Source organism: Anoplopoma fimbria, chromosome 4 (assembly GCF_027596085.1).
Source record: "Anoplopoma fimbria isolate UVic2021 breed Golden Eagle Sablefish chromosome 4, Afim_UVic_2022, whole genome shotgun sequence".
NCBI classification, from domain to species: domain Eukaryota; kingdom Metazoa; phylum Chordata; class Actinopteri; order Perciformes; family Anoplopomatidae; genus Anoplopoma; species Anoplopoma fimbria.
The window spans coordinates 9,446,272-9,471,530 of record NC_072452.1 but is presented as its reverse complement, the minus strand read 5'-3'; the positions used below and the strand labels follow the sequence as shown (position 1 = coordinate 9,471,530).

The 25,259-nt window shown below is 41.1% G+C and overlaps 2 protein-coding genes across 2 annotated transcripts in view; one reads left to right on the top strand and one right to left on the bottom strand.

Annotated features, from left to right (window-relative positions):
- Nucleotides 1-10,086, top strand: part of unc5a (unc-5 netrin receptor A) — a 136,055-nt gene extending 125,969 nt beyond the window's left edge. The window contains exons 12-15 of the mRNA XM_054597691.1: nt 799-948; nt 2,776-2,940; nt 3,065-3,243; nt 5,291-10,086. Of these exons, the coding sequence (XP_054453666.1) occupies nt 799-948; nt 2,776-2,940; nt 3,065-3,243; nt 5,291-5,456 (660 nt within the window). The 3' untranslated portion in view covers nt 5,457-10,086. The remainder of the gene's footprint in view (nt 1-798; nt 949-2,775; nt 2,941-3,064; nt 3,244-5,290) is intronic.
- A 375-nt stretch (nt 10,087-10,461) lies between these two features.
- The window catches only part of pdlim7 (PDZ and LIM domain 7), a 31,348-nt gene continuing 16,550 nt past the window's right edge, over nt 10,462-25,259 (bottom strand). Inside the window, exons 5-11 of the mRNA XM_054597170.1 lie at nt 24,886-25,082; nt 16,026-16,078; nt 15,511-15,754; nt 14,761-14,941; nt 14,436-14,556; nt 12,207-12,322; nt 10,462-11,815 (exon numbers count right to left, since the gene is read on the bottom strand). Coding sequence (XP_054453145.1) covers nt 11,729-11,815; nt 12,207-12,322; nt 14,436-14,556; nt 14,761-14,941; nt 15,511-15,754; nt 16,026-16,078; nt 24,886-25,082 — 999 coding nt within the window. The 3' untranslated portion in view covers nt 10,462-11,728. The remainder of the gene's footprint in view (nt 11,816-12,206; nt 12,323-14,435; nt 14,557-14,760; nt 14,942-15,510; nt 15,755-16,025; nt 16,079-24,885; nt 25,083-25,259) is intronic.

Here is a 25,259-nt window from a genome sequence, read left to right as displayed (position 1 = left end):
TTCTCAGGTCTTTTCACACTTCTAATTTCAGAGGTCTGTTTTTTTTCTCTGTGGGAAATGCTCTTCTGTTCGGAAGGCAGCACATGTGAAAGCCATCCAAAGTACTGGAGTCTTAAAGACTTGTTCAGCTAAAAGCATCCAGGTCAAAATAAATTGATAGATCAGAGGAAAATGCAGCAGTATTATCATCCCATTCCAGATGGTCATTTTGATGGCAACAAATGGTCCACTGAGCAAGTCCCACAGAGATTAAAATATTAAGCATGCATTTACAAATCTCTCCTGGCACAAAAACAAAAATGAAATTAAGGCGATACGCCATGCGAGAACAATGAGCAGTTGACTAATGGCTCGTTCACTGCCTTCATCACGACCCAGGTAGCTAGTAGTCCGGGATGGCTGCGGTATTTGCATGCTAATGCAGTTGCTGGAAGCTGGGCGCGCACACACTCAGGCAGGGGATCAACCTTGTGGTGACATTAAGGTGCTGTGGAGACAAGCAGGTCCAACCCGCTGTGGCCGCATGCAGGGATACTATCTTCCAGTCCTAAAATGAATTTTCCCCCTGCCTCATGCTTTTGCTGTGTGTGTGTGTGTGTTCCTATTGTTGCCCATGTCTTGTTTTGTATTCCTGTGTGTGTATGTGTAAACTAATTCTTGTTTATTCTTGAGCGATGCACCATAAAAAATGTAAAAAGCTATGGATTGTTTTGCACATTTTCACTTACCTCTGTGACTGTGAAGGTAAATGTTTCCTCTGAGCCCTGACGCCTCTCCTCTCCTTCCCTCTTTCATCAGGAGGTGATGCAGATGGAGCGGCAGCTCGGGGGTCGGCTGATTGACGAGCCTCACGTCCTGCTTTTCAAAGACAGCTACCACAACCTGCGCCTGTCCATCCATGACATGCCCCAGGCGCACTGGAGGAGCAAGCTGCTAGCTGGCTACCAGGTGTGTTGGGGGGCCCTGGGGGGCTGCAGGGGCAGGGAGTCACTCCACTCCAGATCAGAGCAGGAGCCCGGAGAGATGTAATAGAAGTGCCTGGCTGAATCTGTCAAATTTGTGTATCAGCTGTTATAGGGCTTCCTAATGTGTTTGTTTGTATAATCAATTTGAAATCCATGTTGTCTCGAGTTATATTAAATTAGCCATCCAGAGATATTAAAGAAGAATGGAGTACATGTCGGCACAAGCAATGTAACTGCGTAGTCGAAAGTTCTTCAGAAACATCTTGTTAATTAGGTTCTCTCTAGAAAGTTGTTTTCATTTCAGTTGGTTCAGAGTTTTAATTAAATAGGTTTTGTTTTGGCTTCAGTTGATCACTTTAAAGATTCACACAAAGGAGTGTTTTTCAGTCTGTTACTGCAGGACTCCTCTGTCCGATAACCTTTCCATTCTTGGCACTGTGTGCAACTTAAGTCATTTGTTGGAGTCAAGGGAACCTTTTGGGTCTGTGCGCATAGATTGTGCCTTTTTTCTAGTCAGCTTGTGCTTCTGTGCGCGAGGTGCAGTCGTGTGCATAATGGAGCTGGGCTGTGTGCACTAACCCAGAGCTGCAAGCTGATTGATTATCCTAGTTGTCGCTCTCTTAAAAGAGAGCTCCGATGAAATATAGAGCGGTACTGTATGTAAATATCTGAACTTCCCGACCGGACGCTTGGAACCTCTCCACCTTTACTGCACTCCCCACACCTGTGTGCCCCACTGCACTGCAGCCCAGGCAACGACATGAGACATGAGGGCTGTTCAAAGAACTAGAAAATGCCCTGGCTGTAAATATATAAGCACTGAGCTCCAGGTCCCCATAGAGAACACATGGGCTGTGCCAAGCAAGCAGCGGCAGCAACAATGCACCCAGAACAGAGGCTTATTCCTGTGGACTGTGCCTGTTCATTTGGAAGTGTTATTCCCCTCTCAGCAGTGCGGTCAAAAAAGGCCTTTACTCTCCCTGGGGCCCCTGTAGCGACTTTTGTCCATTTCAGCCAACTCCCTCAGTCGTACGTCTGCCGTGGTAACAGTGCCCCCGCTTGGTTAGCAGCGGGACCTGCAGCTCCACTTTACTCTCAGACTGAGTTCTCGTCAGCTGTTGAACCCAGGGTGAAGTGAGGAGTTAGTGCGATCCTTTTTTTTTTTTTTTTTCTTTTTTTTTTTTTTTCAGGGTTACCGAGTTGCTTCTCTTGGGATATGCAAATGATGCATGAATATGGAGCAACAGAGAGAAAGATGTAGAAATTGTCAGCCTTGAATAAATTCTGGCAAACACTCCCAGGTAGAGAGACGCTGGTGCTGCTCAGCGGTACTACTCAATGCTGTTATGCATGCATATACATCTCTATGTCACATGATGTGTTTTAGATTCAGAGTAGAGCTGTGGTGTTTTGCTTGGACACCATCAGCATCATTTGTAGCTCTGCCCAGAAATGCAAACAGCACATACCTGAAAAGAGAGGCTGAATCAACTGAAAAATAATGTATCGAAAATGTTTGTTATGGCAGATATAAAGACATGGTGTGTTACCTGTATTTCCTCTGAATTACGCTCTGACAGATATTAACTCCCTCAATAAAAGCCTATTATCCCCCTTTGACTTTACTGACTATTGTCAGTCTGCTGCCTAAGATATATTTAGCCATTTTCACATAACGATGACAGCTTATGTCAGTGTAATTAATGATGATCTCAGTGTCTTCCAGGCAGGCGGTCCTGTTATGGGGTGTTTCAGACATGCAGTTCTAACTGTGCCGCTGCGTTGCCGTTTGTTTGTCCTCTTTTTGCAGGAGATCCCATTCTACCACATCTGGAACGGTTCCCAGCGGTACCTGCACTGCACGTTCACTCTGGAGCGGCTCAGCCTCAGCACCTGCGAGCTCACCTGCCAGCTGTGCGTGTGGCAGGTGGAGGGAGAGGGGCAGAGCTTTAGCCTTGACTTTAATATTGCCAAGGTAATGTTCAGTATAATAACTCGCTAAGAACCAGCTATTTTATTGCACAACCACGATTTTTCAGCATTTTTATAAGTTATGCAGGAATTTTTATACTGCGCTTTGTGGCTGTCATTCCTACCAGGACACCCGAGCTGTGGACTCTGAGTTTCTGCTAATGGACAGTAACGCTACAGCTCTGGCAGGGCCCAGCGCCTTTCAGATCCCGTACCTCATCAGGCAGAAGATCTGCAGCAGCCTGGACGCCCCCTGTCCCAACGGAGCCGACTGGAGAATGCTAGCACAAAGACTTAAACTAGAGAGGTAAATTCCCAACCGTACAACGCCATAATGCCTCATCGGATCACTGATCAATAGAGCGCGCTTGAAAAGGCAGCAGAGCCTCATTTATCCAAACCCCTAGAGAATAGAGGTTGCACAGCAGTATACGTATATGTACAACACTCGACACACAGCATGTTTAAAATAATGAACAGGTAATTAAACTGAAATACTAAAGAATTACTAACATGTTCCTATGGAACTCCCCTGATTGATCAATCAGCGTAAAGTGCAACACAGCAGTCGAATAGTTTCCCTAAAGTTCAGGTAAACAAAGTTCTGCCTTAGCAAGCTAATCCCCATTTGACACGGCTAACGTTATAGGATTAATGTGGACTCCATGGATACAGCTATCAGTTCTGTGAGAAAACACGACCCTCTTCTTCTTTTTCCCCCCCAATGAAACAGGTAAGCAGCTTAAAGTCTGCAGCTAAACTTGAACCTGCTACATTCTGCTTTATAGTTATAATTGGAAGGGTAGTGAGCTAGCTGCCCATCAGCGATGGAAAAAAACGATGGAATAGGTTTGGATCTGTGCCGACCTCAATTCGTTCTCACTGTTACTGTACTTTATCACAGGAGTACCTGTAACAGAAAAGAGCCAGGCATTGATCCCTTTCCCTCCACCAATTTAATTTCTACCTCGTACACCTAATTTGTCCAATCAACTTTATTTACCCCAATTAATCTCAAATTGAATTGATGCACTACGGGTTTAATTAGCAATGTTTTGCTCAACATAATCAATTCTCATTTAGGCCTCAGGAAGGAACAACTGCTCTGTTGTTTGATCTGTCCTTAACAACATGTTTTCCTGAAAAGGCAGCAGCCCCTTGGCATTCTGTCATGGCGTATTTCTGTGTTGGTTTCTGTGTGTATAAAGCGTTCAGACCGAGCGGAACGGGACCAATCAATAAAACTTAAAATGCCAAGAACCTTTTATTTGATCTTTCTCTCCTAAGACTGAGCAAACGGCTGTGCCGGAGCCATACAAGATAAGCTCGTGTTTCACACAGCGAGGTGACTAAGCGGGGCTGACACGTCGGACACTAAGCTCTGTCTTTTTTATCTGAATAATGACACAGAGGTTTGTTCCCAGACTATTTCTTTGACCAACTCTTTGTTGTGTTCTCTCGACGCAGAGGGAAGACTGCCCGAGCTATAAAATCCAATCGACTCAAAATAGCAGAGTGGCACAGTGTTCTCAGTGCTTGTGTACTGGCAAGGCAGCCGCATGTTTATAACTATCACAGAATGCTTCACTTGGCACACAGAAGATACGAGGAAGTAATGGACTCTGTCTGACCTTTCTCAAGGTGAAAAGGGTGTTTGTGGGCTTCTCGTCTCGCAACACAATCCTCCTCTGTGCCATGGGTTTACGCTGTTCTTTCCTTTTCTACTGTCATGTGTGCTCTACATAACAGTTAAGGCCCCAGACATTTGGAGAACAGAAAAAGGCCATTAAATCAAACAAGCATCTTCGGGGTACCGCAGGGATCAGGTCCCACTCAACATCAAATATACAGCTGGCTGGGGCCACTGCTTTGTTGTCATTGATTGGGTTTGATCGTAAAGGTTCCTCTCCTAAAATGGAAAAGGTCACTTCCGACTTAACTGTGAAAAGTCTATATAGGATTTACTATATGGGATTTAGGGCCAATTTCAACATCAAATAAAGAGGAATGAGGATTATGCTGCTAAGCTCCAAATGAAAATTGCCAGAGATTCTATATTTGACGGCAGCTGAATTGTGTTCTTATACCTTTTCATCATTTTTTATTTATTTTTTTACTTAGTGCTCCAACGCAGCATATCGGGACGTAGCAAAATAACAGACAATAAAACTTGACACTGACGGAGTTACAAGAAGCTACGGCGCAATAAAACACCGTCTGAAAAGGTTTCCCTTTAACCCTGTTATTGTAGAGAAAAGTCAGACATGGTCTGTTTTGATATGTGCACATGGCTTCATTTTAACAAAGAATTCTCATTGTTGCTTACCGTTATTTTTGTGTTCTCCTCTCTGCAGACACATGAGTTTCTTTGCATCCAAAGCAAGCCCAACCTCTATGATCCTGGACCTGTGGGAGGCCCAACATTTCCACAGCGGCAACATCAACCAGCTGGCCACGGTCATGGCTGACATTGGCAAACAAGAAGCCATGATATTTCTGGTCTCTGATGGCGAGTGCTAACCCAGAAAACGGGGAGAGACTGGTGCAGAGGAAAAGTACAGAACACAACAACACACACACACAAAAACAACACACTTACAGCAGCAGGAATCGAAGAGCAGAGCTGTCCCCATGTCCCTCTTCTTCACTTAATAAGATGTAAGGGTTTATGTAGGATTGAATCCCTATATCCCACCGAAGAGAGTAAAGCTCTTTAAATGACAGACCAAATGAGAGTTTGGGTGTGTGGGGAAATGTATTCATGAACTCAGTAAAGAAAAATACCCTTTATTTTCCATCAAAGTTTGAAGTTAAATTAGTCCACATCCCCGTTTTACTTTAAAGATAACATTAAATTAACTTCATGCCTTTTATATTAATAGGCCATTTATGGCTTGTAAGGAGCAATATGCAAACGTAATGATATTACTGATGGCCAATATTGAAAATTCAATGAATAATTTTTGAACTTGGATTAAATATTAAATATATAAGGATGCGACAAAAGGTGCCAGTCATTTCAGGTTAAAGAGAACAGGCGACATATGCAATTGGCAGGTTCGTTATATGACATTATCTCAGACACTGAACACGTTCTCATCAGGGTCTGTGGACGTCCCCTAAACCCAGTGAGACTATAAAGGTCCATGTCTTTTCTGTTTCATTGTCCATTTCTTAAAACACACACAGACAGCTTGTAGCAGATCCTGGACTTGCAGGTTTTAAATAGATTGTATGTCAGAGGCCCAAAAACCTGTCTGATCCTGTTTGTTTTTTAGTCCAGCCGGTATCACTACTGTGAATGTAACATCTTGACATCTTGATTCAGCGAGACGCTTCACAGCTTCTAAATCAATATATGTGGGGTTTGGCTTCTTTGAACTTTTTTGAGGCAGGAGTGAGTAATATCTTCACTAAAGTCATATCTCAGAAGCCATTTTTATTCAAAGCCCGTGATTTTGATCCGTCCAGTTTATTTCTCGTCTTGTATTACCCTAATCGTTCATTGTGGCGTTTTTCCTGTTTCAAATTCCTCCCCTAATGAAGGGCCGAAAGGCATTCGAGCTGCATATATGTGAACACTGAATGTCGCCGAAATTCATTTTCTGAAATGACATTTCCCCCCTGATTACATTAATGCTGTAGCTGAGAAGTTGTCAAACATAAAGCAAGGCCGAAAGGGTTATTATCCTATATGATTAATGCAGAACACTTTCCCCACATAAAATCTGACAACAAATTCTTCAAATCCTCACCAGATTACCAACAATGAAAGGGTAGTTGTGGGGCTTTGTTTTTATCATCTATACAGCAATGTTGGTGGGAATTCTATATTTGCTGTGTGGCAAACAGTAATTTCCACATCAAAGAAAAACGCCTGTCTCTCAGAGAAAGTTAAGTCTTTCATGCATAATGTCACGCCTCTGCTCACAAAAGATGCTTTGAAAGGTTTTTTTTCCTTTTTGTTATTTCTAGCCAGGATGGCAAAAATTATCCAGCAGATTTATGCAACAAACCATAAACTGCAACTAAGCATTTGATTATTATATTTTTGCTAATTTGCATTAAAGGGAAAATTTGCCACCTTTTATGTGGATGTCCAATAAGTGCTGATGGTAAATGTAGTCCTCTGAAGAAAATATATTACCAAGCGTATTCTAAATTGACCGGTTGTGCCTAAATGTCCCAGGATGAATTAACTCACAAAATGTCAATGGAGGACATATACTTACACCTTAACATAAAAATACAACCGTACACATACCTTACACCGAACTAAGACTAAGGCTAAATTGACTTGCTAACAGACTTAATTCAAACTGGACAGAAATCTAATCAAATTCACCAAATCCATAAGTCAGTTTTTAAGTCGTTAGTTTTTCCCATCTTCCAACAATCAGTTTCTCTGGTTTGGTAGAAATAAATCCCTAATTCACAAAGTAAGATGTGAAAATATGCTGACTCTACACGCAGTTTTCACCCTGCTGCACCGCTTCAGCAACTCGTCGTCATTCAGAGAGCTTTGAATTAGCAAAGAGTGACAACCAAGACCAGCAGGGCAATTTTTTGTCTTTTCCAGTTTTTATCTTCCCTCTATGAACCCGAAGAGGGTTTCCAGCACACCTCTGTCTGAGTGAGGAGGAAAACTAACATGCATAGTAACGCACACGTGTCTAGCTCTCTGGGGGTTGTCGTCAGCGACGGCATTCAACAAAAACTGCCCAATACTGACATTCATTACTGCAGATTCTGGAGGGTCCCCGCTGGCCATATCCTCTCCTCTGCAGTCAGCAAAAACACTGTAAAACCTACACGGTAAAAAAATCATTTATATTTTGGGATGCCATTTTCGCTGTTGGAAACGTAGGAGAACAAGGATGTTTTTGAGCGGCATAATGCCCCACAGCTACCAAAGCTGAAGTAGCACTCCGTAGTTCTTTCTTGCCTCTAACGACGTCACTGCCACATCACTTAATGCAGAGAACAGATTTTGCGGCTGCGACTCAGAGACACATTTGACCTTCAAGTGTTTTTCACACTATATCCCTGACTCGGATACATAAAGATAAGTTTGAAAATCGGCAAATTTTCCCTTTAATTTACACAGTTGTTTTTTTTTATTTTTATTAATGGCTTTGTAAGGTCTGGCAACAAAAATAATACACAGATTATTATTAGAAGTCCAATGTTCAGTAATTGTACATTGAAAAAGGTGTGAGCAATCCCAAACTAGCCATAGTTCTCTCTGTGTCTGCCTCAGGGTTGCATGTGAAGATGTCTGTTAAAGTTGTAAAGAGGGCCCTTCTCATTAAATCCCTCCCTATTCAAAAAGCTAGCACCGCCCATCCTACCAGCTCCTGCGGCTTCAACCTTTAACACTAACTGGAGCCTCTTTTATGATTGTCAGATATTTGGAATGTACATTTATGTTTCCTTGTAGTGGGGGAAAAATGTCTCTCTCATTTCCTTTTTTTAAGTCTTGGAAGTTGTTTTTGTGTGGCATTTCAGCACCTGTCAGCTCTCTTTCATCCCTAAACACGCCTCCTCTTGACCAACAAGTTTTTACAAGCCCCCGTACCATTTGATTCAGAGATGCCATGAGACAAAATTCCACCTTTTTTAATTAACTTTAAAAAAAACCTGGGATCAAGCCCCTTTAGGACAAAATGGCGATATCACCCTAACTCAATCTTTTCATGTTGAAATGGATCCTCGTCACATGTAAATACTTTTTCTATACCAGCCGTGTGCTGTCACTTTGCATACTGTATATGAGCAGAATTGGTAACCAAAGTTTTATGAATATCATTTGAGGCCACTACATACTCGTATTGTATCCATTGAATATTGTTTCAGCATTGTTTTTACTTGCAGCTTAGTATAGAATAAGTCAGAGTTGCTGTCTCTTCTAAACTGCGGACTTAAAGTCCAAATCATTTCTTTATCTCATTTCCTCATTTTTGTCTTTGAGACAAGTTAACGCTGCTTGGTCAAGCAGTGATATGTGTTGGTTTATCACTTTGTAAAGAAATGTAAATTATATTTTAATATGAAGCCAAAAAAAGACACATAACTGGCGCAGCAATTGTCAAGTCTAAACCGTGACGTGTTTGCCTATATACTGTTCTTTGGCGATCTAGCAGTGAAGACTTTTTGCAGTGTTAAGGGTTTAGAGACTGTTTTGCAGGAAGTTTCTATACATATTTTGTTCATCCTTACTCTGCATATGTCTACCTGATTATTTCTCTAAGTGTAAGCAGCATTTAAATACAAAGTGGAAATAGTCACTAATGCTTAAAGTGAATCACTGCACTGGGACTGTGTGGAGGCTGATTGGGGAAAGAGGACATCAGTTGTTGGACACTGACAAGCCAGTGTTGACGCAGCACGTTTAGATGAGCCATGGCAGTTGTACAGTCAGACTGTGTGTGTGTGAAATGTTATCAGCCCCGTCATTGTCTTGGATGTGTTGTCGAAGCACTTTTCAGTAATGTAATTCACCAGCCGCCATGATGTTCAGCATCTATCTTCACATCTAACTTGTCCAACAAAATCTAACAAATCTGCAATTACTGTGTCTGTGATGAATACAGTTCCTTCATGATGAAGTCTGGGCCTGGTAGTTGTGTAAGACTTGTGTCAGTAAAACACGCGCTTTGTTCAAGGGTTTATAGGTTTATCCCAAAGTTATGGGGGAAATTGTTTCATCTCACAACTGTACTTTCTGTGTCACTCATTACTATTCAGTGTCAAGGACGTATGCGTGTTTGTGACTGTTGGTGTGTGTGCGCGTGTGACTGAGTGTGGGTGTGTGCATACCTCCCTGTCACAAGAACAATAGACTTCTGTACTTGTGAATGGTTTTTCTATTTAGTTCCTTGATTCAATGTTTCTTGCCTTTCTGCAAGTCAAAAATGCTGTATTTATTACATGCCACAGCGCTTATGCAATTGTATAATCCTTTTATTGTTTTATTGTTGTTTTTTTTTACCTTTTTTGTGTTCCTTATCGTCAATGTAAATTGTTGTCAAAACTTTTGTGGCAATGGAAAACTTCTTGCTTAAGGAGATTTTCTGTACTTTTTGGACAATGATATGGATTTGTGGGTAGAATTTTGGAAATTCGTTTCTAAGTGCTTTCAAGTATTTACTTGGCCTTATGTATATATATCTATCTATGACATTTCAGAAAGGTATGTATAGTAATTCAACCTGAAATTGTTGTAAATAAATTATATATTGTTAATTCAAGGACTGGATCTCTCACATGAAACATTAACTGGTGTTGCTTATTCAATTATTTTAAAAAGGACCATATATGTTCTTTTAAATGTTATAGAACACTGGTTTGTTTTCTATTGTAATGTTTTAAAGACTCAACATCCCTTTGACCATAATATTTTATGTTCACAGTAATCATTGTATGTGTTGTAAAATACTGTTAATGACTATTTGTTCAACATGGTTAACATTTTAAAGAAATACTTAATTAAGACAACATTAATGACTAAATCAGTATTGTAAAATTATTTATTTATACAGAGAACATTGCAGGGATTCACTAGGGTCTTTGTTATAACAGTTGTTTGTAAAAAGTAACATTTTTATATTTAGAAAAAGAACTTATTGTACTCACAACAAAACAGAGTAAAAAACATTTGTCCATTGTCCTCTTGTTGGGGAGCAGGTGTTGGTGAGAGCAAAGACAGCCAAAACATCAGTCAATAGAAAATCTTACAGATGTGTTCAGCCCAGTGTTCTGCTCCAGCGCCCGGCACTACTAGATTATTTTATTTTAAACGTCCAACAGCTATAAAAAACAACACTTACAGGCTCATTCCGAAGCAATATAAATACAAATTCAACCATGATTTGAAAGTACTCTAAGGAATAATCCCTATATCATAGTGACATTAGGGAAAAATCATCTATAAGGTGTTTTTTTTGTCTAACAATAAAATGTCTAATAAATGATAATTACAAAAGACTGGGAGGGAATGAAACATTTAAAACAATCTATTTTGTCACCCACATGTGTGACTATTAAAATTGGAGCAATTGAGGATTATTACATGACTCAAAATTACAGTTATTACCTACTTTACTTCTCCATTTGGCTCTCGCAAATCAGAGCACATTCAGCAGTTAGTGCTTCTGTGGAGAGGTGCAGGGGTCAAGCAGAAATAGGACACCCCTTTTGTGCTTGACTGGATCCCCATCACGTTAATAGGTACTGCAGTAAGTGAGTGAGTCGGGGTCCTGAATGGGGCCATCACTTCCCTACACTTAGTACAGATCATTACTGCAATATGTAAGATTATTAAAAACTATATGACTCCTACACCTTGCAAGATACCGACTTAATCTCACTTCAGATTGAACAATGATGGGATTAGTAGAGTTTAGTCGTCAGAATTCTTGTCTAGCAACTACAATTAAATCTAGATGAACCGCAGCGGCACTTTTTAATGTCTGATCTAAAAAAAAAATACTTAAAAGTCAACAGGTTAGTGATGACATGAAACAATTCCTTGACTACTTCCAGTTATACGACACAGCATCTGGTTTTACAGGCAGTAACATGTGTGTCCTATTAGCACAGCATGTGAAGCTAGAAGTGAGCCTCAAATATTGAAACAAAGTCTGTAGGATAGAAGGAAAGGGAGTGTGACTATGTGTGTGGTTGGAAAGAGGAGAAGTAGAATGTGTACGATTGTGCCATGGGGGGGTAAAGAGGAGGGAGGGAGGGAGAGAGAGAAAGTGTTACTTCCTCTGATGATGAAGCTCGCTCTCTCACACTGGAGCGAAGGCATGGCCTTTGCACAGGGGCTTATCCTTCTTCGAGTAGAACGTCTTCCCCTCCAGGTTGATTTGACAGAGCTTTAAAGATGAAAGGAGAGAGACAGAGACAGATTGGGAGAGCAGGGCAGAGTAGATATCAGACGTTAAAATTACCAATGTGAATGTACACGGTTTTCAACTGGCCAGAGAGCAGGCACATATTGTTTACTTGACTGCATTTATTTTCAGATTTTTTTTCCAGAGAGTGAGATGGAGAGAGTGATAGACTGCAGGTAACAGGGTGAAAGAAAGAAAGAAAGAAAGAAAGAAAGAAAGAAAGAAAGAAAGAAAGAAAGAGAGAGAAAGTGGTGGGGGGAGCTTAAGGTCCAGAGATTGAGGCAGATTTTTCAGGTGGCATTGTGCTGGGACAGCCAGAAGAGATGGGGCAAAGAGAGCCCCACAGGGAGCCATATCAATCAAAATGACTTACAGCACAGACGAAGCACGTATCATGCCAGCTGTAGCCCAAGGCCTCCAGGAATCGATCGCCGGCATCAATCTTAAAGTCACAGCCATGGCATTTGGTGCCAAACATCTTCTCATAGTCTGGAGTGAGACAGGTAAGGGGGAGGAGAGAAGGTGATATGATAGACATCCATCAGAATAAAATAAATAAATAAATTTACAAGGGCTTTTATCATCCTCCAGATCAGGTCAAGCATCTGGCATGGCCTCCACAATCACCTTATGTAAACACTTAACCTTTGTAGGTTGTTCTGGAGCACAGAGTGTGAAATAGGTTTCCACCTCTCTTTCATCTTTAAAAAAGAACTGAATGCTTTTCCTCTTGAAGGGAGTAATATCCCACTACACACACACACCCACACCCACACACACACACATATAATTGAGGACTTGAATGACAGCAATAATGATGGATGAAGCTGTTTTGAAGCCAAGTGTTGGCTCCTCTCCTCATTCGGCATCTGATAGTTTGCGTTTGTGTTATTTCGTCCACCGACTGTACATTACTGCCTTTTCACAGTTTAAGGGAGGGATTACGATGAGGGGGGAAATTGCTGCAGATACTTAACTGGATTTGCCAGTCCCTTTCATCACAAGGTCTCTGGGGAAAGTGTCAGGTTATAATGCAGCTGCTTCTTGAGAGCGAGTGGGTGAGAGCGGCACAGTCCCCGAAAGATGCTGAGGCTGCAGAATGTTTATCAGAGCTAAAGGCATTATTCAGAGTATGAGTGCTCAGGTTCTGGCTTCGCCACTGATAAACCAGCGATCCACGTCAGAGCCTCAGTAGTGAGAGAGAAGCGCGCCGCCTTGCTAAATCATTTACAGCATAATAGAAGAGCACACCCCATTCATAAAGTTCAATAGAGAGATGTATGAAGTAAACTGGAGCTAAATGGATTACAGCAGATGAAAACATCACACTTTATGATTGACTGTGGTACGCACCAAGAGATTCATGATGAAGACCCACGCATAGCCCCACAGTAATAATACAACAATGCAATGTTTTACAAATATCTATCTATCTATCTATATACACTTCTGTAGCTTCTGGTGCTCTGGTCCAGACATGCTGCGTACCACCTCTCTCCAGTACCTCAATGTTTAATGCTGTGTAGGTGAGTATTTGTGATATATATATTAAATGCAGTCAAGTATAAAACAAATAAAAATAAGCCAAACTGGAGAGGGGATGCAGTGAGACATTTTTTTTTCAAAAGAAATAACTTCATCAGAAATGCACAAAGCAAGACCTCTGAATCGCCCACTGGCTGCATTTCACTGTTTTTGTACCCCAGCTTCTGTTGTGTAGCCTGAACTACACTGCTCTTAGCAACAGCATCCATTTAAAGTAAAAGGATATGACATCTTTCATCAAATGAGCTCGATCGCAAACTTAATGCTGCATGGCGGGGTGTCAGTTCTCACTCTGTTCATTCATGCACTTAGGGCCCAGTGCGGATTCACAATAAATATGAAAGGCTTGATCCATGTGTTAACTTACAGGGGGTCTTACATGGGGTGAGATGTTCTCAGTTGGCCCTGAAACTAATCAATCTGCACAGTGAGGATTTTTTTCAGCATGTTTTTTTTTTTTTTTTTGCGTTTTAGATGTTCTGTTACAGTGTTGCCTTTAAAAACTGCCTGCCTTTAATTCAGGTTTAGAGTTAAAAGTTCAAAGTTTGTTCAGCCATTGTGGTGACTGCTGCGGTTTCTACTATGTCTTTTTTTCTTATATTCTTCCTCTAGAAACCACATTAATAGGATGTTTCTCTTTGTTTCCAGCAGAGGATTTTTCACCATGGAGACTTCTTCATTTCATTTATGAAGCCTCTAGAATGTGTGGCAGGAATTGTTGTACTTTACAGTCAGAATGAGAGAAAGACAATGTCCTTGAGAGAAAGGACATTCAAAACTAAACAGTCAGTGAGGTTATTGTTTATTCTTACTATTGATTACTGTAGCACATTTTGCCCCTTGTTTGACCCCACGGATTGTATTGTTGGTATCATTAACAAAAGCATGAAAGTAGCAGATCTGGGATAAATAAATAAAGTGTGTTTTTGTCCAAAAATTCCCCCAAAAAGCTATCCATTTGTTTTCTATCATTTTTGTAATTATTTTTAAATTTCTATATAAGGAAAGGCCAAGGTCAGGTCAAGTTAGGGAGTACGGTAACTTTTCAATTTCTTACCTTTCTCACAGTAGGGTTCGCCCTCCTCCATGTAAAAGGCTTGGTTCCTGATTGGAGCCTTGCAGGCTGCACACTTGAAACACTGAACATGGTAGGTCATCTTCAGGGCATGCATGATTTCCTGATGAAGGGAGAGAAGGTTATCATTTTTCTTTATTTTCAGCTTGGCTAGTGTTGCTGGAGTGCTTTGGAGACCAGATCCATATATTGTACAAATAAATCACAGACTACCATCTTAAAAACAGCAGCTCTTTTCACATTTAAAATCTTTCCATGTTTCTGGTTTGTGTTATGATTTTGATTAACAGAGATGTGCAGTTCTTACCCCTGTGATCTTCTTTTTGCACTTTGCGCAGTTAGGAGCATATCGGTTATCGTGGCACTTGGTACAGTAGACGGACCCTCTCTCCTCGAAGAAGCCCCCCTCTTCCAGGACCACCTTACACTGTGAACACGTAAACTCCTCCGGGTGCCAAGATTTCCCCAGCGCTACCAGATACCGACCCCTGGAAAACACACACACACACTTACAGCACATCAGAGGAATTATTGATATCTGCAACGTCACTTTCCATTTTAACAGAGAAAACAAGGACAGATCCAAAGGAAATGTCAGCACATGTCTAACAACACGCAGCAAAAGCTAACTGGTCCCTTTGTAAAAGGTGACAAAAAACTGGACACATGTTTTTTAGTTCTCCTGGGAACTTTGTACCTTAACTTGTTGAGAAACTGTTCTTCTGTTTTCTTTCAATAGTGACCAGAATAAGAACTAAGGTTTATCTGTTATCTGTGAAATGTGTGAAATGAGATTAAATTATATCAAAGTCAGCATAATGCTTGTCTCCAGTGATAAAAAGGGTTTCAAAACTGTTAATTATGCTGACTGACTAAATTTGCTGCAGAAATACAATCTGTCTCTGCAGCAGACATACAATCTGTCAATGCGTATATTAACTGTGTTAAATGATGTGTCATTTCTCTGAAAGGACTTTGAAAGGAGCAAACATTGAGAGTATTTTACTCTGGTAAAATGAATCAAACTGTCACCATTGATGCGGTGGTGCGGTCTCACCTTATGATTTTGTTGCAGGCGCCACATAGCGGGGTCCTCCCGCTGTCTTCAGGTGCCAGCTGCGCTGCCTGCAGGATGGAGCTGCGGTTCTGCATCGGTGTCGGCTCTACCGGCTGCTGGTGCTGAGTCACAACCGTGCTGGTCTTGTCCGGGCGAAAGCGGTCGGCAAAATTAGGGTCAGTGACCCACGGTGGTCGAGAGGAAGGACCTGAACTGCCTGCTGCTGCAGCTGCAGTCTTGGAGCCTGGGCCAGAAAAAGAAAAGAAAACAAGGACATTTGTTTTAGAATTCCAGCACTTAGAAAAAAAACCTTGGCTGTGATTTTGAATTATTGCACTACAGGGACACTTTTATGTAATATACACACTCCCTCCAGATGTATGGTGTAACAGGTTTGTGTGTCACGTTGTCTCTGCTGATGCTCATGTATTGACACTTAATAAGAATCTATTAGCACAACCTCTACTGGATGCTGCTGGGGTTCTTTATACGCATCAGCAGGAGCAGAAACTCACCATCTGGTTTATCTGCTGCCTGGGCCTTGGCAGGTGAGGGAGTTGGCTCAAGGCTGTGGAGAGGAAATTACTAATTAGAAAAAGCACACACACACACACACACCTCAGTAACCATAGTTACTCCTCAATGAATATCATGTTTAGATATCAGCATCCATGGCTGTCTGCATTACATTGTGCCACAAATTACCTGGTGTGTGAATGATAATGAGCATCATCATGATTAATATGAATCAGTATCAACAGGATTAGCATCGGCTTCTCACCTGTTGTGGCAAGACACGCTGGGTGAGTGTCAAAGATTCAGGTGAATGTTAAAGAAAATACACTGGAATAGAATTGGAATTGATTGCAGTCCATTTTACACGATAACACGAGCCTTTGTGACACTAAATCCATCACGTAATTCAAATGATCAATGCTAAACAACAGATACCACGGTGCGCATTCGGTAAAGGCATTAACGAATGGTTAAAGAGCCGCGACTCTAATGAGAGCAATCAGAAACCTGAACATCCCGGATTGATTGGTGTCACTCACAGGCAAAGTTAGAGTAGGGCAAACTCAGACACGCTCTGCTTCCACATTTGGATGAGTTTTGCTTGGAGCCTGCATGTGCAGAAGTGTTGAAATAAAGCGCTGTTTCTACATTTCAAAGTTCTGTTACCCGCAGCAAGCGTCACTATATTCAGAAAATCTTCAAACCATGACTGAAAGGGAAAAACAACTTCTGAGCCAAGACAGTGAGCTCCTGAGACGTCTCATCTTGGGAAAAAATATAACACTGCCTAGGGCATCCATCATGTTTACATCATCAACTGTGCAATCTACAATACACTAATGAAAGATGATGAAATAATTTCTCATTTGCAAAAAAAAAAAAAAAAAAAAAAAAGGAAGTAAATGTGAAATTAATTACCCTGCAACAGTCCTGTGCCGCCTGTACCAGGTTAAAGCTGCCTATCAATAACACTCCTTATGCAGCCATACAACTAAACATAAGAAGCTACAGAGGCAGGAGAAGTTACAGACTTAAAGCTGAGAGCTATCTTGCAAGAAGACAAACAAAAACAGTATGCTATTTTCCAACAGCATACTCTGAGTAATAAGGGACATTAAATCCCTTTGCAATAGCAAGAACATGGCTTGCAGGTCTGGTGACAGTGAGGAAGTTAAAATCTTTCTGAATTAAGGACGGTGAGGTTTTTGGAAATACACTACAGGAAAACAGTGAAAGGAAGAGAGGAGGCTGGATGAGAAGGATCTCTGGCAGTCGGATCAAACAAAAGGATAGAACAAACCTGTTTCGGCCTGTTTAACACACAGACCCTGGGTCAGCTGCCCTTCGCCCCACACACACTGGCAAGCCTGCCTTCTGGGACCCCAACAAACAACATCCCGGTCAACACAGCAGCCTCTACACTCCCTTGCAGAGCTGCCCTACATGACATCAGGCCAGTGGCACCGACTTCTCAAACACCTTTGAGAGGTTTGTTTGGCTGCACCTCACTCTGGTGAAGGTTGCAGGGGCAAATTGGAGAGCATCCTCTACAGCTGCGTATTCCCACCTGGAGCGGCCTGGATCATGTCTTCTTGACATTTTCACTGTTTTCAACATCCTCCTCCCCTCCTGCTCAGTGTAAGGCAGGGGCACAATTCCCACATCACAGACTGTGCAGACAGGAGGGTTTTTTTTGCATTCGGCATATGGTTTTGGACACCCAAATATTCCTACAGAACATTGCCTGTTCGCTCGTTACACCTCTGATTTGAGATACACCTGGGGTTTTTTGGCTTCCGCTCCCATGGGATGTGTCGACCTGAGCAATAAGGAAAGTAGGATGTTGTTGACAGGTCAACATCTGGCAGAGAAAGGAGTAGGTTTTGATTTTAGGTGGAGCAATAAGCCCCAGACATGCGTCACCCTCCACGTGTGGAGGTAAATGTGATGCAGCTCTGCGAAAAACCTGATTGTGACAACAGACAAAATGTGAAACATGGTGGCACACGTCTGAGAGAGCAGAGAGAGGCACTGCTTTTCTACAGGCTGCGTTTAATGTTTGCAACAAGCTCTTTCTGTCATCCCTTGTTCCTGATTATATACAAGGCACATCATGTCAAGAGAACTTCATTTTTGCAATTAATGTATAGACGTTGTAGTTGTCGTTTTTTTGTTTATAACTTAACTAGTTTGTAGTTTAGTTATAGTCACGTTGTATAGTCACTTGTTTGGTAATACTACCAGCAATAATATTTCCTTACTAATTACAAAATGATAGCCTAATCTTAATTTCCATTTTCAGTTTTCTGTATTTGAAAAAAATAGCCATTTCCTTTTTTAAAGGGAACTTATTTCTTTAAAATATCATCAACTATGTAGCTCCCTGCTGCCATAAAATTTATTTTATTTTAGAATTAATAATGTAGATCAGTTCTCATTCTCATATTATCACAAAACTTTATGCAGCTTCACCTCAACCATCCCACATTTTTCTCCTGGCCTCCAAAAGGAAAAAAGTAGATTGTATCCTGTATCTTGTCCACAAACAAGGCTTTTAAATAGTTTCTAGTTGTCATTTTCCCTAAAACTGCTAAATCAGGGTTATACATGGTTACTAACCCTCAAAACACTTGCATTAAATATAATTTCTCTCTGATAAAGGCCACTGTACTACAGAGATTACTAGTTGAACTCTAACCATGATAATGTTGGTCTTTTTATTAAGTATTAAATACTCTTTGATACTTTTCTCTAAGACTTGGACTTGATGATTTTGCACTACTTCATGCGTTTTTTGCCCATTTGTTGTTTTTATGCCTGACTGCACAATAATATAAATAAACCTTGAAATGAAAGAGATGAAAGGCAAGAGATGTATCTTTTTGAGCTTGGAAACTAAATAAACAAGAAGAAAGGAAACACAGAAGAAAGGACAGAGAAGTAAGAGTTGCTTTTTTTCCAGATGTTTTATATTTTTGATGACAGCAGAAAAAAACAAAAGTACAGATTTATCTTCCTTTTCTTTCTTAATGGTTGGAGAAGCCTACGAGATGAGGGGATCAGAAATGAAAACTCTAGAGGATGAAGAACTCAATAAATAGAAACAGGCAGAGAAAGTGTGAGAGAGAGAGAGAGAGAGAGACAGAGACAGACAGAGATCAAAGGAGGGTCTGAACTTCACAATCAAAGAAGAATAACAAACAGAAAAGGCGCTTCCCACTGCTGAGACCCCCCTTCCCACCTTCCCACCGTTTAACTCTAAGTAATGCAGTGTGAAATGGAAAATAGGGCCACAGACACAGTGGTCCACAGTGTTGTCAACAATCATCAAGTCAGAGATTCAGAGGGAGATCTTACACTTAGGCTCAGTATGCAAGGTTCCACTTTGGGCTTTGTCATCTAGGCTATGATTCTTCTATTTTTGGTTTGCTTTTTCTTTTTTTTTTTCCCCCAAACTTCTTTTTTCACCTCATCTGTATCTGAAAGGTGAATTTGTTAACTGCCATTGGACGGTCAGCTATCTTCGGCGTCATTGTCACGTAGTCGTTGCGGTGTGGCTATCGCTAGCAGGCTCTGGCTGGGCTCTGCATCCCATGGCGTCTAGGATGTCGCTCAGGATTTTTGGATATTGAGGGCGCGAGCGGACCTGTCGTGGTGCCAATCCCTCAGACGGGCATAGCGGGGACTCTGAATCTCAGTGAGGAACTTTTCCCTGACCGAAAGCAACAGAGATATGAAACAGAGATAGACAGGAAGGAAAAAAGATCATAAGGGAGAGAAAAAATACAAAAAGAACATGAGAGTGCAGAAAGTGGAGTAAAGTGTAGAAAAGGTGAGAAAGTAGCAGAGTAGTAAAACAGGTTAAACACCAAAGACAGAACAAGGATATGATAGGCCTGGAAGGCACATATTAAAAGTGAAAGAATAGTTGCACATTTTGGGAGATATGCCTATTCACTTTCTTGCCAAGAGTCAAATGAGAAGATAGACTCTTCTGTTTGTTAAATACAGCCAGCAGCCAGTTGCTTAGCTTAGTACAGAGTCACACAGCTCGCCTGGCTCAGTCGGAAGGTAACAAAATCCACCTACCAGCACAAATCTCACTATTTATGTTTTGTCGTGTTTATTTTAACAAACAAAAACCAAAGTGCAAAAATAACACAATTTAGTTTCGAGGGGCGTTATGTGTCGTACTATATCTTAGATTAGATCAGTCACTTCCCAGAGTCGGTGCTGGATGCCTGGCAACCTCCACCGATGACAAGACTCCAGAAAGTGAATGCGCTCGGCTGAGAAATAGTCTGTTTTTTTATGGTCAGATTTTGTTACCTTTGGAGAGAGACTGGGTAGCCGTTTCCAGTCTTTATGCCAAGCTAAGCTTATCGGCGGCTGGCTTATTAGCTTGAATACAGACAGGAGGAATATCAATCTCCCAATCTATCCCACAGCAAGAAAACAAAGAAGCGCATTTACCCAATGTTCAAATCCTTAAAATATAATGATGCTATGAATCAGTGATAATAATAACCCAAAGGATGTAAAAAAACAAAACACACCAACATGCCAGTACTCAAGGCACAAAATTCAAATAAGGTAGGTTTAAACTTTTCATTTCTAAAATAGTTGCCAAACTGAAGCTTCAACACACGAATGCACAAACACTGGAGACCAAACAAACCGACGTGCTTAAATCAATAAAACTCAAGTTTTTACCTGGACCTCTTCAGGATTTCATCATCTGGGTCCTGCACTGAGAGATCCAGGAGAGACACACATTAGCATGCCCTACTGATAAAGAAATTGCTTTTCAAACACAAACAGCTGATCACGTGCCGTTCCTACACAACCTCTGTTGTTATAAACCTGTACATCTGTTACTCAGACTGGTTACAGTCATGAGAATATCAGTGTCACTGAAGACAGCAGCCACCTGACAGTTGATGCCCCTCTCCACAGTTGAAAAATGAACACCGCTGTTATCCACCTTTCCTGTGTCACTCACCGATAGTCACTATGATCGGATCACATTAAATCAACTGTTCAGTCACGGGTCTTCACCTACACCACATCTTGACTACCAGAGACGCCCACCCCTAACCCATCACTCTCTGTTGTCCCTCTCTCCTGAGTATGTCAGGCCTGGTCCCTGACTTACTGAAGTCGGTGCCTGTGAGCTGGGCCAGGATGCGGAAGGATCTGGACTGGGTGGTGCCGGTGCGGGGCTGCCAGTCCTCGGTGTCCTGGATCAGCCTCTTCTTGCTGCGGTCGTTGGGGATAAAACAGGGCAGGTTGTCCACCCTGAGGCCGTGCCTGCACACACACCCAGCAGCAGCACACGGCAGTCCGGGTTAACACCATCCCATCAAGGGACTACACACTCAAACCAAACAAGCTAATCAGGTGACCTTGAAAATAGAGGACATCCTGAACCGACCATGCAATACTTAATGCTCAGCATCACGGTAACGCAATAAGCAAGCTAATGGATATCCATTACCTAGATTTCTCATGGGCACACTGAAGATGCTCATAAATGGACATTACTACATTATAGATCTTATTTATAACGGTCATTAGAATCAATGGGAGAAAACCTGTCAGACCTGGTCTAGTTTGTATAAAATGTTTACTATATATTAAAGCTTCTATTTTGATGGGCAACTCAAGAAGCAGAACATAGATTCAAGAGAATTGAAGGTCAACTGCAGCATGCATTTATCAAAAAGCAAGTAAAGAATAAAGATGAATGGTTACTAATAAAACTGTCTGTCTGTTGCATCTTTGTTCTGTAAACCGTATCAGTGAATCTACCAAAGAGAAAAAGCTCCCCTCTCTTGTCATGTCTACCCTGGCCATATTAACCTAATAAGCAGACAAACCAGCCTGCATGCAGCTGCCCCTTACTTGGACTCTTGGCACACATCACCATAGTAAGTCGCTTCACCCCTGTAGAATAGACCAAAGATGAAGTAGATTGTATAAAGATGTCAGAGGAGAGACAGACGATAGGAGACATTAACAAATACAGACAAATAGAGATAAAGCTGTCCTAAAGCGTGAGTTGGTAAATTATTCTGTTTGATTTGTTAATAACTAGAAAATAGTTGCATGGACTGCAGTAGAGCAGTGGTTCCCAGTGAAGATAAGAAAAACGAGTATCAAGATATATTTATGTTTTTAGACTTTACTCTAATCTAAGCCTTTTTCTTGTTAATTATTGGAGGATTTTAAGTTAAGTTATTTGAAATCTTCGATTTATATATTTATTTTCTTTTTTTAATCACAACTAGTAAACATATACAACCAGTGAAGGGTTGAAAGCACACTAAGAGAGGTCACAAGACAAAAAGGAGTGAGATCATTGTGTGTGAGTGTGAATGACAATGTAAAAGGCAAAAAAGCAAACGATATTTTGTCTGGACTGTTAATGAAAATAGAATATACTAACTTGTCAAGAGCTTCCATCTGTTGCGTTTAAAGAAAGGAGAAAAGCAGAAAATCAGAAAAAGATCAGAGTTCAGCTTTAAGTTAGACTGAGGGAAAAAAGAAGAACATGTCGATACTGTATATGCTATGGGTTGAACACAACAAAAAGACCAAAATGCTGCAGGATTCATAAAACGTGCAGGAGGTGCCACAAGACATGCTGTTATTGTCAACAGGCTCTGAGTGGAAAGACGGCATTGTGTGTCTGTCAAATCATATATTGTCACCCTGACCCAAAATGACTGGCACCAAACCTTTGCCAAACACTCATCTCACTCTTGTGCACAAACGCTTTACAGAGTTATGTAAATGGCCGTAGCATTTGCCAAAAAAAAGAAAAGAAAAACCCCTCGCCTGATTCATGTGCCATTGCAGTTAGTCTACTTTTTCTTGTGCTCTGAAACCCGTCCACAACGATAAATGCTACCGCAGGGACGCTTCATGATGTCAGGGAAAGCTCTGTACAAACATCATCACACAAAACCTGTTTAAATAGGACAGGCCTAGACACATTAGACATATGCTTCTTGTATCGAACTGTTTACCGTCTGGGGAAATCCAACAATGTCTTCATCGGGAGAAGGCTGACAGTTATAATTAAGCTCTAATCTTCTCAAAAATGGCCAGAGGAATGGGTTTAGGCCGTCTACAGAGAAACTTCACAACCATGTGAGCCCTTTGAGAGTAAGCAAGTATGGCTGCTTAAATAATCGAGCACCAGGGCAGTAAAAGCTGCGAGAAGGCAGCAGAATTTATGAGTGAGGCTAAATACAGTCGACGGGCCACATCTCACCAGCGACTGCAGTCAGACCATGCTGCGACTACCGCGATGAAAATCACAGGAACCAGGCCGGCCGTTCCTCAAAGACCATTTTACGCCAAACTGCCACGTTCTGGATCGTTTAAAATGCATTTGGGTCGATTCCTGGAATCGTTGTAAAATCTGAGAACTGGTTAAATAAAAACTGGAGAATTCTGACATATATATTGTGTAATTATAGTAGCAAGAGCATGGTCATGGGAGCAGTAACTTCATTTCTAATACGCAGAAGAGATAAAAGCAGAATTACAAAGCTCCAGTTTTGGTTAAGCAGCTTTTACTTGGCCAGTTAAAAAAAAAAAGATGCACCATGATCAAGACTTCCCATCATTACTGCTGTAATGTGATAAATGACTAGCTGTATGACCCTATAACTTAAGTAAATTCAGAGAATCATTGAATTTGTTAAAAAATACTAATTCCAAAATAAGAGGAAGTTGCCACTGATGTCACCAGTAAATTATTTTCAAGCATAATGCTAGCGAATATATGTAATCAAATTTATCATCAGAGGTATGACTTCTGACTAACGTGAAGTTTTACAAAGAAAAACCGAAGTGACAAAGCGATGAAGATGTCAAACAACACAGCTTGTAATAGCTGAGAAATACTGCACTTGAAAATCCATTCTGCTATTTATTTTCAGCACACTACAGACTGTACTAGCAAGATACAATTAACAATCGCAGTGGGTCAATAACCCATCTGTTGGAATAGCAAATTATTTTGAAAACGTGGATTGATTTGCATGAAAATAATACATTACTCAACTTTAAAAAGTCTTACTTTTCAGTATTTGTCTATCTCTCTCGCCCACACATATAGTGAGGATGAAAGGATCAAAAGTAAAAGATGGGAGAAAAATAAATCAATAGTACAAAAATAGATGATAACTTCTATAGTGGCCAAATAGGCTAAAACAACCAGATAAAACTAAAACTGATTTTACATGGCCATAAAGCTGTGACTGATTAAATTGACACATCTTTCACTAATTTCTGTAAAACAGGTTTTGTCAAACGATAAATTCCTTTCAGCTGAGGAAACCAGCTTGAATTGCAAATGGCAGCTAAATATCTCCTAATATCATGCCAAAGCATTTGCTTTCAGCTGTATGATACAGGATCATTTAGGTCTGTTTTGACAAGAGTTGACAACCTCCTCGCTGTCCCCCATGTCATTCTATGGCCCAAGTCTATCTATGAAACAATCTATAATGGCAGCTTATTACTGCTGGGGACATAAGCTAAAGCATACGTCATCATATGCTTGATATCTTGTTTGTCACCTTACTGGCAGACAGTGGAACAATTAAGTAGATCCCAGCAGTGAGTCGGCATACTGTTTTTCTTTTCTGGAATGTTGCTTAAAATCTGTGACATAAATTTGGCATCACACCTAAGTAAATTGTTAACATAATGCTGTTTGGAAATCCTGAAGGAGTTATTTTCTCCTTAGTGTAAAACCAGAATAATGAGACATCAGCAGTACCATTAAAACCACATTAGTCACATTGTGGTTCCAAAGGGAATAGTGTTTATTTATCCACCTACCCATTCTGTGGCTGCTGCATACTGGCACGGCCCTGTGAGGTTGGGGTGTTAAGTTTAGGGGAGTAGGCCACAGGTTTAATAGCAGGTCCTGAGTTGGCACTACCACCACCTGCTGTAAATGGCCTCGCCATCTTGTTAATGGTTGTGCTGGGGGCAAAGGAGTACTTTGGCTGCACAGAAGCCGGAGCAAGTGAGTCCTATGAGGGTGTGGGAGAGGGAGACAATGCAGCACAGCAAACAACATGCGGTTAGACATTTTTCACACACAATGAAAGGTCCTTCTGCTGTTGCACAATCCCAAGCTTTATATTAAGAAAGCTTCCAGCGCAGCCAAATATTTTTTTCATTGCAAATTATTACTCCGGGCTGAAGGA